The following is a 13,252-nucleotide window of genomic DNA, read 5'->3' on the forward strand; positions in this document are numbered from 1 at the left end:
ACCGCCCCGCACCGCCCCGCACCGCCCCGGCACCGCTCCCCGCCGCAGCGCCCGGTAAGTTCGCGCCCGCCGAAGTTTCTCTCCGCTGCTCCCCGGGTGCCGCAGCGGTGCGGGTTCTGCGGGACGGGGCTGCCCGCGCTCCCCGTGACCCGTCCCCGGGTGTGTGCGGGTCGCTTCGCTGTTTCCCGGTGCCGGTGCGGGGCTGGTGCGGGATCCCGGGGACACGGGGGCGGCTGCGGGCTCTGGGCGCTGCCCGGTGCCAGGGGCTGTGCCAGGGGCTGCCCCTCGGTTCCTCCGTCTGCGGGGATGACGGCTGCGGGATCCCCCCCACCCCGGGATGCAGGAACCCCCCGGATTCGGGACGCACCCCGGGTTTCGGGGCGCCGCGGGCCACCGGTGACTCTCAGCCCCGCGCCCACGAGTGTTCGCGGTCGGGGGTGCCCTTGGAGTCCCGGCGCTGGGAGGCGACCGGGGGTTCCCCGTCCCCGCAGCTGCAGCCGCGGTGCGGTGCGGTGCGGGGAAGCAGCGGCAGCATCGCGGCTCCGGGCCGGCAGCTCCCGGGGCTCTCCGCCGCGTCCTGGAACGCGGCCAGCTCTGCCGGTCCCTTCGCGGGGCTGCAGCAGCCTCCGGGCTCCTCCTGCACGCGGGCTGCGGCGGTGGGGCGGTGCGGGGCGGCAGCGCTGGGCTACCCGGGGCCGTGTGCCCGCATCCCGCCCGCAGCCTACTTTCGGAGGAGCGGCGGCGATCCCAAAAGAGCTCTGCCAATTGCACAGGGGGAAGGCAGCCGGACAAGGTGACTGTGTCACGAGGCGCTCGGCGGTCCCCAGCTGCACCCCGAGCTTCGGCAGCTCCGTGTGTGTCCCTCTGCGCTGCGCGCGGCTTTGGTGCAGCGCTGGGATGTCACCCGCCCTGGGACCTCAACCACCCGAGGATGTCACCCACCCTGGGATGTCACCCCCCCCCCCTACGATGACACCCACCCTGCGATGTCACTGCTGCAGGTTGCCCAGGGGCTCCCCACCCGCCCCTCTGCAGCAGCAAAACTTCTGCCTGCTGGTGCACCCAGGTGCTGCTGCAGATTTTCCGCTCTGTGCGCGCTGTACGGGAGCGCAGCGGCCGGCAGGCGTCGTCTCCTGCCTGCTGCATTATCCCTCGCTAGCGCAGCGCCTCGGCCACGCTGCCGTGGGCTGCTGGGGCCCTGCGGGATGCCCGGGGCTCTCACCTCACTATGGGGTCAGTGCTCGTGGCTGGAGGCTGTTGCAGAGAAGCAGAGCGGCTTTGCTGGGTCGCAGCGCTGGGGGAGCGCGGGGCGCTGTGAGAGGTGATGCACCCAAGGTCACGGAGCAGCAGGGACATGAGCCACGCTGTTCGGGAACGGCACGAACCCATCGGACCCCCCAGCAGCCCCACGTTCCTCTGGGAGCGATGCTCTGCCCGCTTCTTGCAGGTGGTGAAGCACAGGGATGGGTCTGACCTTGCCCCCAGTCACCTGCACATCTCCGGCCCCTGTGCTGGGCAGCGGGGTGCCCTTGCTGGGAGCTCCTGGACCCCATCCCCTGTAGGGCAGGAGTGCATCCCTCCTCCTGCATTATCCCAGCGGTATCAGCGCACCAACATCCCCTGCACCGCTCCGCCTTGGGCAGCCCTGGCTCTGCGCCCTCTGCCTGATGCCACGGTGTGAAGGGGACAGGAAAACACAGACGAGCCCCCCTCCTCCCCCCCCAGCAGCTCAGCGGGTGCTGCAGCACTCGCTCCTGGGGGAGCAGCTCCCTGCTGCCGGAGCCCAGGGGATGCTGGCGGAGGGGCACCGAAGCGCAGAGGGCTCCTGCAGGGCAGCAGCGGGTGCTGCTCTCTCTGCTCACGGTGCTGCTGGCAAAGGCCCAGCTCCCGGCGCCAGATGACTGCGGTTCCTAATTATTGCTTGAGTTTCTGCTCCTCCTGGCTGCGCAGGGAGGTGGGGTGTCCTCGAGCAAGATCAGTGCCCAAAGCAAATAGATGGGACCGAGTACCCGCTGCTTTCCAACCCTGGTGTTGTTTTTCTTTTCCCCCTAACCCAGCAGCAGAGCTCGGTGCTGTCCTGCTGATGCTCTGCGTGTCCCCATGCCCGGGGCTCTGAGCGGTGGAGGCTGTCCAAGCGCTTTGCCCTTGGCTGCGGATGGATCTGCCTGCTGGGGTGGGAGCCCCACTGCCCCCCCTGCCCCCACCCTGGGCTCAGCTCCCACAGGAGCCTGCGTTCCCCCAAGTGCTCTTTGATTATTAGCCCTAATAATTGTGTTATCGCATCGGCTGAAATGTTTCAGATGCCAAAGCTAATTTTGCTCTTCATGCCTTCCTTCATCGGTAATGGGATTTTGATAACATCGCACGTCCAGAGGTATTGGATCAACTCAGCATAATTCTCCATTTATTAATTAAACCGTAAATTAGGCAGCGTGTGGCTGGAATCCGAGATGCCCTGCACCGGTGCCACCCAGTGCCTGCACTCACCCATCCCGAGCAGCCCCAGAACATGGGATGCGAACCCCTCAGATTCTGGCTGCTTGGGACATTGCTGCCAGCTGGGGTCTGCCCACAGGGTCCGGGCAGGGGCCACCCTGTCCCTATAGGGTGCTTCTATGGGATGTGCCCACGCTGCAGCCCCCGTGCTGGGATTGCTCTGGGCTGCATTAAATCGCTGCGGTGTGTCCCTGCGTGTGGCCGTCCTGCACTCTGCACCAAACCTTCACTGCTGAATGCAGGCAGTGCTGCATCCACAGCCCTGCACTGAAGGGGCTCCTGGCTTTGCTGTGTTCGGCACAGCACACGTCTTAGGGAACACTTGTGGGCTCTGCTTAAAGGCATCGTTTCAGGTGTTCCTTGCTCCTCTGCTCCTCCTCGCAGGGTGCTACAGAGCGGGGCTCTGGGCTGGTGCATCACTGGGAGATGGGAGGGAACAGCTGCTGCTGGCAGGAGGTGCAGTCCTGGTGCCACGCTCAGGGACATCTGTCCCATAGGGAGATGGAGATGGTGCGTGGCCATCCCATTGCTGTGGGCTGGGGTCAGCCCGGGGCTGAGGGGTGGGTGTGCGGGCGCTGCAGGGGCTGCGGGAGCCACTCCAGTGGTCGGAGCGATGGCAGCATTTAAGTTGAGCTCAGTGCACGGTGGCACTGTGGGGACATGGGCTGTCCCTGGGGATGCAGCTGTGACCAAAGGGGGCTGGGGCAGGTGACCCCATACCACAATGAGCCCTGTTTGCTTGTGCTGCTCCTCTGGGATGCATGGTGTGTGTGCCCCAAACCCCTGGGAGCACTGCAGGGCAGTGGGGAGCAGAGGGCCTGGAGCTGCGTGGCTGCCCGGTGGCTTTCGTCCATCTGCACAGCCAGACAGATCTGGGGGAGTCGGAACCCAGGTTTGCTGGGAGCAGGCGAGGGGGGCAGGGGCTGCCAGCACCGTGCCATCATTCTCCCTCCTCCAAACCCAAATCGATGCGGCTCAACTCCGCGCCTGGCTCAGCTCCTGGCTCTGCCCCAGGAGCCGCTGTCTGCCTTCTCCTCCTATTGATCGGGAGACGCCGCAGCGCCATGGCACGGCACCGAGCGTCCCGGCGTGGGCAGGGCAGCGCCGACACGGCCACACCGCGGCCTCACGGTGCCAACCTGGTGCGCAGCCGGCGGCTCGGGATGGCTCAGCCCCAGCGCCTTCTGTTGCCCTATTTAGTGCAACCACCATGGTGTGGGGAGCGGGCTGGGATGGGCAGCCCCTGTCGGCAGTTTGGGGAGGGTTGTTGGTGGTGAGCAGCTGTGCCCACGGCTGCAGCAGGAATATTTTGCTGGGGCCCCGGAGGGGGGATGCTCGGGGTCCCCAGGGCTCGGGGACCTCTCCGTGGTGCCATTGTGTGGGGGCTGTGGGCACTGCAACAACGCATGAGCCAAAACCTTTGTGCAGCACAGGGCTGTGTCTGTGCTGCTGCACCACAAGGGCTGCTCCCAGTGCCCCTTGGTCTCTGCAGGTGCCTTGGAGCCAGCTCTGCTTTGCTTCCCTGCTAATTAGCGATGGAGCTGCCTTCCGTGGGGTCTCCAAAGCGCTGAGGAGCCAAATGCTTTAATAGAGCTGAGGGAAAGCAGTCACTGTGCATTCACTGACAGCACTGCAGCAGCTCCAGGGAGTGCTGGCTGCAGCCCATGCTGCGTCCCACTGGGCAGGGGACAGCTGGGACCTGAGCCCTGCAGGGACATAGTGAAGAGCCCTGGGATGGCAGATGCACCACACGCAGCTCGGAGCCGCCTGCTTTGGAGCCGTGCACTCACCACTTGTTTTCACCCTCCCGTGTACTTGGGGGATCCCATCCCCACAGCGCTCCCAGCCCCCTCCCTTGGGCGCAGCATGGGCCGGGGCTGTGGGGTGCAATCGTCCCCCCCAGCTCCGTGCATCCATCGACCTTCAGCTGCTCCAACTGTGTGTGCTGTGCTGCCGGGCAGCGGGAGCAGCGTGTTCCGGCTGGGGAACGTCCTGGGCCATTAATCTGGTGGCCAAATGATGGATGAAGGCTACTTTTAAGTCTGTATTTAACCGCTCCGCATCTCCGAGCTCTGCTTTCAATAACGCAGCGGCTGTGACGGAGGAGCAGGGTCCTTGCTCATAGCAGCACCTCCAGCACAGCCGCTCCCTGCGTGGGATTCTGCAGCATCTCGGATGGGATCGGTGCTGGGAGCCCCGGCAGAGCCTGCTGCAGCTCGCACTGTCCCCCACTCATAGCACAACACTCCCCATTGTTTGCCCCGTGCCTCAGTTTCCCTCTGTGGGTTGTGCTGTCTGGGGGGACCCCTCCTTGGGTCACCCTGGGACAAGGCAGAGCCGCCGTGCGAACCCAAGCGCGGCGAATTGCGGCTCCTGCAGCCGGCTACCCAGGCGTGCCGCCACTAATTGCTGCCTCAGCTTCATTAGTCATGATTAGCTGCTGATCTCTGCCCTTGTGCGTGTCCCCACACCTCTCCCTGGTTCCAGTTCCTGCGGTCCTGGGCAGCCCCCACTTCTTGCCCATGCAGCGTTGCACGCGGAAAGCCCCAATCCCCTTTTACCTCGTGGGGGCTCTGTGGGTTGAAGCCCTGTGCAGGAGTGGGAGCGATGAAGGGATCACCAGAGGGATTCCCCCGAGCCCAGGCTGCAGCTGGATGCAGGACAGCGCTTCCCGCTGCTGGTACGGGGGAATCCCGGCAGGATCTCCATGGGGGTTTGCAGGGTGGGGGTGAGAGCCCCGCGGTGCTGCTGGTGCTGTACCCCCATTTGCTCTTGGGCCAAGGGCGAGGGGAGATGGGTGCGAATGGGATGCACAGGGAACAGAGCAGGGGAAGGGGTAAGGGAGCTGCCCCCCCCTCCCCTCAACAGCTTTCCCTCGAATGGAGGAAAAACAGAAAGAAAAAAAAATGTGCTAAAGCAAAAAAACAAGCAACACACAGACCCGAGCCCTGCAGCGCTGCATTGCAGTGCCTTCGCTGCACCCGCGCTGCACTGCACTGCACTGCACTGCACGGGGAGGGGGCACGGCGGGGCGGTGGCAGGGGGGGGATGTGGGGGTGCCCCGGGGCTCACGGGGTGAAGGAGTGATACCAAAAGTGCTGGAAAATGTCATCCCTGGGGCTGTGCGGTGTCCCCCTGTGTGGGGCTGAGGGGGGCCCGGGGGCAGCACCTTCTCCCCCAGCCCTGTGCCTCAGTTTTCCCCCTGCACCGGTGGGAGCAATTAGTGCTGCTAATTAGTGACCCTGCTCAGGGTGTGCTGGGGTGATGAAGTAGTCCCGCAGCTCCAGCCCTGTGCCTCTGCAGCTGCTTTTCCCTTAAATAAATAAGAGTGATGTAGGCAAGAAGGCACGAAGCAGAAAAGTGCAAAAAATAATGCTGTGCACCAACCCCTCCAAGCAGGGTGTGCACACACGTGTGTGTGGAAGTGTGACCTGCAAACAGCCGTGCATACACACTTACATGCAGAGCATGTGCACACGCAGGCTTGCAAGCTCACACACAGGCTGCAGGCACTGCCACATGCACGCAGATGTGAGTACGGTGCACACCCATGTGCAAGAGACACGGGCAGAGCTGCACACCTGCACATTTGTACCCTGAGACGGCCACGAGCAGACGTGCACACAAGGTCACACACCCGTGCAGGAACATGCTCATTGCCCTGCGTGCACACACGCACCTTGGTGCATGCAGACACATGCTTGCACATCCTTGCACATTGCACAAGGATTTACACGCCACTGTGCACAGCCGTACTTTCTGACATTGCACAAGCACGTGCATACAGGTGCAGGCACCCCTCTGTGCACGAGCACTTCTGTACACACAGGTGCATGCACGCTGTGCACAAGCAGCTATACGTGTGCACGCACTGTGTGTGCCCCTCGGGCAGGGGCACTGCTGTCACCACTGTTTGCACCACTGTTTGCACCACGATGCAGCTCAGGCCGTGAAGCGCTGCAGAACCTCCTCCCCTGCACACATCTGTGCTGCGGCCGGACAGGCAGGACACCAAGTTTGGGCTTTCAGAAGCTCTCGAGTGCCACTGGGCCCCCGAGCTCCCTCCTCATCCTCCTCCTCCTGCTGCTCGGCCACGCTTCCTCGCACTGTGCTGCTGCACCCACGGCTGCGGCATTGCAGGAAGGACGGACGGACGGACAGATGGGTGGCACTGATGGAGGCACCGATGGATGCAGTACGGGAAGGGCTGCTCACCCCCGGATCCTCACCTCTCTGACGCGGTTTCTGCGGTTTCCATAACAGATGGGCAGAAATGCGCTCATCAGCAGTTCGGAGAGAAATTCATCCTGCAGAGAGCGGAGCCCGGGGCTGCTGCTGCTGCTGCGGGACCTCTGAGCAGAGGGAAGGAATTGGGGCCAAGCAGGAGCTCCTGTGCTGGGCAGGTCCTGGTGCAGCTCCAAGGGCAGCGCTGAGGGGTGCAGGCGTCACTCAGAGCTGCAGGCAGGGCTTGGTGCAAGCAGAGCTTGGTGCAGGCGTTGCTCATTGCAGGCATTGCTCATTGCAGGCATTGCTCCGAGCTGCAGGCAGGGCTTGCTTCAAGCAGAGCGTGCTGCAGGCAAGGCTGGTGCCAGCCCCGCTCAGCACCTAGGGCTGGTGGGCACCTCCCCCTGCAGTCCTGGGCTTTAAGTCCCCCAAGGCAGCACCAGCAGCCTGAACACTTCAGCTCTGCCTTTGGGTTCTGTGCTTTCTCTATGGGGAAGCATTCCAATTGTGGTGAAGCCGCCATCAGCAGTGACCTTGGCGCTGGCTGCAGCAGGGATGGATGTGATGAATTTGGGCTGTTTTGGTGCTTTCTGAGGGGCTGCCTCAGTTGGGGCGGGTGGGACAAGCCCCCCTGCCCACTTCTCCTTGCTGGGGCTATGAAGGTCACCAGGTTGGGTCCTGGTGGCTCTTAGCATTGCGTTTGCTGCAGGAGCGAGTGCCACATCTGCACCCGTTGGGGTGGGGGTCCCCATCCCTGGCGGCCGCGTCAGGGCCTGCAGGGCTGGGAGGTGACAGCAGGGACCAAGGGACCTGCACTGTGTTGCAGGGTGCCTCAGTCCCACCATGACGTTCAAGCAAGCGTCCATGATGGCCCCGGAGGCCACAGCCACCACGATGCCCATGGCCACCATGGAGAACTCCACCGAGGCCGCGGGGCCGGGAGAGAGCAAGGAGGACATGTTCACCAAGCTGAGGGACAAGTTCATGAATGAGCTCAACAAGATCCCCTGTGAGTGGCCGCCCCTCCTCCCAGGACCCCTTCCCTGCAGCCCCACGGGGCGTGGGGTGGTGGGGCTGGACGGGGCTGACCTCTTGTCCCCACAGTGCCGCCCTGGGCCCTCATCGCCATCGCGGTGGTGGCCGGACTCCTCCTCCTCACCTGCTGCTTCTGCATCTGCAAGAAATGCTGCTGCAAGAAGAAGAAGAACAAGAAGGAGAAGGGAAAGGGCATGAAGAACGCCATGAACATGAAGGACATGAAGTCGGGCAACCAGGTGACGTCCTTCGGGGTGCTGCCAAGGGTCTGCTGGTCTGGAGTCCCCAGGGTTTGGGGATCCCCAGGCAGATGGTGCTGTGCAGGGCAGAGCTGGGAACATCTCCCCATCCTGGGGGGTCAGAAGGCATTGGGGGAAGGGAATTTCTTGGGACCACTGGGTCTGGGGCATGATGCTGCAGTGCATCTCCCCACCTGCATGCTGCAGCAAGGGGGTACCTTTGTGATTCCCAAATCCTGGGGGATATTGCGTCCCAGGGGATGAATGGGGCCCCACAAGCCCCCAGCTCCCTGCTTTGCCCTGGGTTCCTCCCCAGTGCTGCCCATAACATCGCTCTTTTCCCTCATGCTCCTCCCCCTGCGTGCTTCTCTGGCCACCAGGACGATGATGATGCAGAGACAGGACTGACAGAGGGGGAAGGTGAAGAAGAGGAGAAGGAGCCGGAGAACCTGGGCAAGTTGCAGTTCTCACTGGACTACGATTTCCAGGCAAACCAGGTGCTGGAGGGGCTGGGGTTTGCCCAGGGGGTGCAGCTGGGGAGGAGAAATCTCTGTGCTGGGGCTGGGAGCCCATTGTGCTGAAGGCAAGCTGTCCCCTCCAGTTGACAGTGGGGATCCTCCAAGCTGCTGAACTGCCGGCTTTGGACATGGGTGGCACCTCGGACCCCTACGTCAAGGTGTTCCTGCTCCCCGACAAGAAGAAGAAGTATGAGACCAAGGTGCAGAAGAAGACACTCAACCCTGCCTTCAACGAGACCTTCACCTTCAAGGTGAGGACCTTGTCTGTCCCCCAGCTGCATCCTGACCCCACAGCTGGGTCTCCCTGGGTGGCTGCAGGCTCCTTGGGGCCCATTGGCACCTGGTGGCTCTTCCTGTGCAGGTCCCCTACCAAGAGCTGGGTGGGAAGACGCTGGTGATGGCCATCTACGACTTTGATCGCTTCTCCAAGCACGACATCATCGGAGAGGTGAAGGTTCCCATGAACACGGTGGACCTGGGCCAACCCATCGAGGAGTGGCGGGACCTGCAGAGCGGTGAGAAGGAGGAGGTGAGAGCTGAGATGTGGGGTGGCCCCACAGCACTCGGGATGGACCCATCCTAATGCTATGAGCCAGGACTGACCCCGTTCCTCTTTTTTGCCAATGCTCTGCTCGGCAGCCAGAGAAGCTCGGAGACATCTGCATCTCCCTCCGGTATGTGCCCACGGCCGGCAAGCTCACCGTGTGCATCCTGGAGGCCAAGAACCTGAAGAAGATGGATGTTGGGGGCCTCTCAGGTGGGTGCTGCCCAGGGGCATCATCCTGCTGACCCACCCCAGTGCTCTCCATGTCCTTTGTTGGAGGCAGCCCCAGGTCATGCTGAAGGGGAGATGAGCCCCCTGCCCCTTGGGAAGGGTTGAGTTTGGTGCTCAGTGCGTGATGAGGTTTGGACTCATTGCTGGCATCTCCTGCTCCAGCAATGGGGCATCTGCTGCTCCCACTGCACCACCCCCAGCCCTTCTGCAAGGAAACCCATAGCAGGAGGGGCATCTCTGTCCCTTGCCCAGTGACTCCCTAAATTTGAAATATTTTGACTTTGGCTTCCATCCACAAACCTCTGAACTCTTCACCTCACGGTGCCCTGGTCTCAGGCTGAGTTCTGCCCAGGGTGTCCCATGGGTGTCCCAGCCCTGCTTGATGCACCCCCTTCCCCCAGATCCCTACGTGAAGATCCACCTGCTGCAGAATGGGAAGAGGTTGAAGAAGAAGAAGACCACAGTCAAGAAGAAGACCTTAAACCCTTACTTCAATGAGTCCTTCAGCTTCGAGATCCCCTTTGAGCAGATACAGGTTGGTGCGCTGACATCCTTAGGGACGTGTGGGCAGGGGGGAAGTGACAGACGTCCCAGCAGACTGAGGTCTCCTGCTGGGCCCCTGGTCCAGATGAAACCCATCCAGTCCCACCCTGAGCCTGGTCTGGAGATGCACTCCAAACCCAGCTCATGGCACGGAGGGGGCTTTCATAGAATCACCCAGTCATTAAGGTTGGAGAAGACCTCTAAGTTCATCAAGTCCAACTGTGCCCCATCCCCACCATGCCCACAAACCACGTCCCTCAGCGCCACGTGTACCCGTTCCTCTGCTCCTGGCCCTGTAGTACTCACCCCAGGTGTAGAAGGGGTGTCCACGTGAGGATGAGTGGAGTCCCCACCATGGAGGGATAGAGGAGACCCTGCCCCAAAAGAGGCCACAGTGGGGCTCAGCCCCATAGGATCCGCAGGGCTCTGCCTTTCTGCCTCTAACGACAGCTTCCTCCTCCAGAAAGTGCAGGTGGTCATCACGGTGCTGGATTACGACAAGCTGGGCAAGAACGAAGCCATCGGCAAGATCTTCACGGGCTTCAACTCCACGGGCACGGAGCTGCGGCACTGGTCCGACATGCTGGCCAACCCGCGGCGGCCCATCGCCCAGTGGCACTCGCTGAAGCCAGAGGAAGAAGTGGACGCAGCTCTCGGGAAGAACAAATAGAAGATCTGCGGCCGGCGCGGGCCCACGGACATTCAAAGCGACCCAGAGCTACCGATACCTCAGTTACGCAACATTTGGTTTTGTTTTTTTTTTTTTTTGTCGTCGTCGTTCTGTTTTAAGCTGAAATTCCCTTTGACGGCTGTGGAAGGGTTTCCAGACAGTCCCAATAGCTTCCAGGGGAAGAGGTTAAAGACTCAGATGGTTCTTTTCATTCTCCAGCATCGCTCCCTCTGGCTGCATGCCCCATCCCCTCCACCCCCCATCCCTCCCCAGTGCCGCGTCACCGACCCACGGCCCCACTGCCTCCGTTCTGCCCGTGGGGACCGCGGAGCATCGCTGCGTGGAGGTGCCACCGGAGCGGGATGACCACACTCACTGTGCTTGCTTGGGGCACCGGCACCAGCACGGACATCCGTGACCTCTGCGGGAGACCTGGCTGCCTCCCCGCTCCTGCTGTGCCTCCCGTGGGGTGAGGACGTGGCGCTGGGCTGCTCCAGCTTTGGCTTCTGCTGGGGAGAGGTGTGCAGGGACGGCGGAGCTGTGCTGCAGGAGCTGGGGGGATGCAGGAGGAGTGCATGGATGGAGCACTTGGAGGAGATGCATCGTGGGGATGCAGCATGGGCCACCACCGTGGTGTCACCAGAGGCTGAGCTGTGGAGCTCTGCGTTTCCCATCGCGCTTGGCGCTGCTCTTTGCCTCCTGAAGACACCGCATAGAAACCCATCGCTACAGATGCTTCCCCGAGACTGCTTCACATGGAGAGGTCTCTGAGTGCGGGAGGAGCCTCTCTGGGATCCACTGCCATCTCCACAGCTGAGCCCCATCGTGGGCACCCAGCACAGCCCAGGTGGGGCTCTGGCAGCTCCAGCCCCATGGCTGCATCCCACCATTGGGGGACCGCATCCCCCCCGAGTCCCCATGGGCTGCTGCTCCCCAGGAGCCAACTGCTGTCACACACCCACCCCCTCCCACTCCTGTTGGGTGGAATAAGCCATATTCCTGTCACCTGCAGTGGCACTGGTTGGATAAGAACTTTTCTGGGCTCTCTGGATCCAAGCCCCTGAGCTGGGAAGCTGATGGCCCTGCCCAGTTCAGCCCAGTCCTCACTGGGGTGCAGTGTGTCCCCGTGTTCCCTTGTCCCCGTGTCCCCGTGCAGCTCTCCCTGGCAGCCTTGTGCTCACTGCTCTGCTTTGCTTTCCTGCACCCCAGGTTTTGTGGCAAAGGTCCTGGTGGGAGGAGGTCCTTGGAACGTCCTCAGCACGCAGCGTTTGGCGCTGCTGGGCCGTGAAAGGCACTGGCATTTGGGCGAGCAGGCTTGCACTGGAGGAGCAGAGCTTCAGGGCGCAGCGGGGAAGCCCGAGGCACTGGGATGCTGCTGGGGTTCTACACCTGGTGTCTCGGTGCCAGCACCCTGAGCCCAGGGACAATGTGCCAAAGCTGAGCTCCCCCTGGGGCCATCATCCTGAGGGGCACTGCACCCCGCAGCTGGAGGCAGGAGGATGTGGGGAACTCAATGGTGAGGGCAGCGCAGCTCTGGGGGTGCCAAGGGGAGGACACCTCCATCCTCGGCATGGTTCGGGGCTCTGATAGCCACCACCATGGTGTGCTGGTGGGGATCGCCCTGCCCTGAGCTGGGGGTGGGACTGAGACCCCTGAACTGCTGTCCCACGCCTGGGGTCCGTGTGCAGGGGCTGGGAGCAGTGGTTCCCCGGCTTCGATTTGTTTCTTCCCATAACGGATGTATCAGGGTGTGAACAAGGCCATGAGCAGACAGTGCAGCGAAGGGAGGAGAAATCTCGGGGTGATTTTAATGAACGGGAGCGTGGGGCAGTGAGGGCAGCAGCAGGAACCCCCAGCCCAGTCCCAGAGCAGCACGCGGTGCTCGGCTCTGTGCTGGGGGGGTCCTGGAGCTCAGCACCAACACCTCCTGCAAGCGGCCACAGCCCTGGCACACACAGACACCCGCTGTGCACACTCTCCCCCCGCTGTGCCCCCCGCCCCCGCTGCACTTTGCGATTCCCATTCGGACTCTTCAAGCCTCGGGGGGAAAACTCTGACTTTCATACATGACGCGTCTTTCTTTATTTTTAATTTTAATAATAATAATTTAAAAAAAAAAAAAAACAAAAAAGGGACAAACCACCGACCTTCAGAAGCCATCTGCGCTGCCTCTGACCCCCCCAGCTGTGTGTAGGTAGCTGTATGGGGACGTGCATCGCTGTACATACCACGAGCAGTGCATGAGCTGCAGCCGCCCGCGCCCCACAGCATGGCCCGGCCGAGCCCGAGCAGAGCAGAGCGGGCGCCGGACAAAACTCATCGCCTGAGTGCTCCCCCCCGACCCCGAAAAAATAAAATAAAACAAAATAAAACCACGCAGAAGAAGAAAATAGGCCACGAAGCACCGCATGCCCGCAGCCCGCGGAGGGCCGTGACCTCCATGTGCGTCTGTCGTTCCCGTGTTTGTCGCGTTGTGCCATCGTGGCTTCGGTGTCCCGTGTCGCGTTTCACGTCACTGCAGAATAGAAGCCATATCAGACCGCAGCGCACCGGGCTGCGGGGCTCGGAGCTGGGGAGGGGGCGGGCGGGGACGCGGGGATGTTCTGCGACGGCATCTGTGCTGCGGAACCATTGGAGACGGTGGTGGGAAGGTGCTGGGGAGCAGTTCTGGGGCTCTGCTGGGTCTGTTTGGGGGCTGCTCCCTTCCTCTTCCTCTTCCTCTTCCTCTTCCTCTTCCTCTTCCTCTTCCTCT

The 13,252-nt window shown here is 62.3% G+C and overlaps 1 protein-coding gene across 1 annotated transcript; it reads left to right on the plus strand.

Moving 5' to 3' along the window:
- Positions 40–12,624, plus strand: SYT2 (synaptotagmin 2; the record flags this gene model as incomplete). Its single annotated transcript, XM_021377160.1, is given in 9 exon segments — positions 40–54; positions 7,547–7,729; positions 7,825–7,994; positions 8,375–8,491; positions 8,596–8,763; positions 8,874–9,041; positions 9,152–9,269; positions 9,689–9,822; positions 10,294–12,624. Coding segments are annotated over 8 exon segments (1,248 nt in total). The 3' UTR covers positions 10,501–12,624.

This window comes from Numida meleagris, chromosome 25 (assembly GCF_002078875.1).
Source record: "Numida meleagris isolate 19003 breed g44 Domestic line chromosome 25, NumMel1.0, whole genome shotgun sequence".
Taxonomy (NCBI): domain Eukaryota; kingdom Metazoa; phylum Chordata; class Aves; order Galliformes; family Numididae; genus Numida; species Numida meleagris.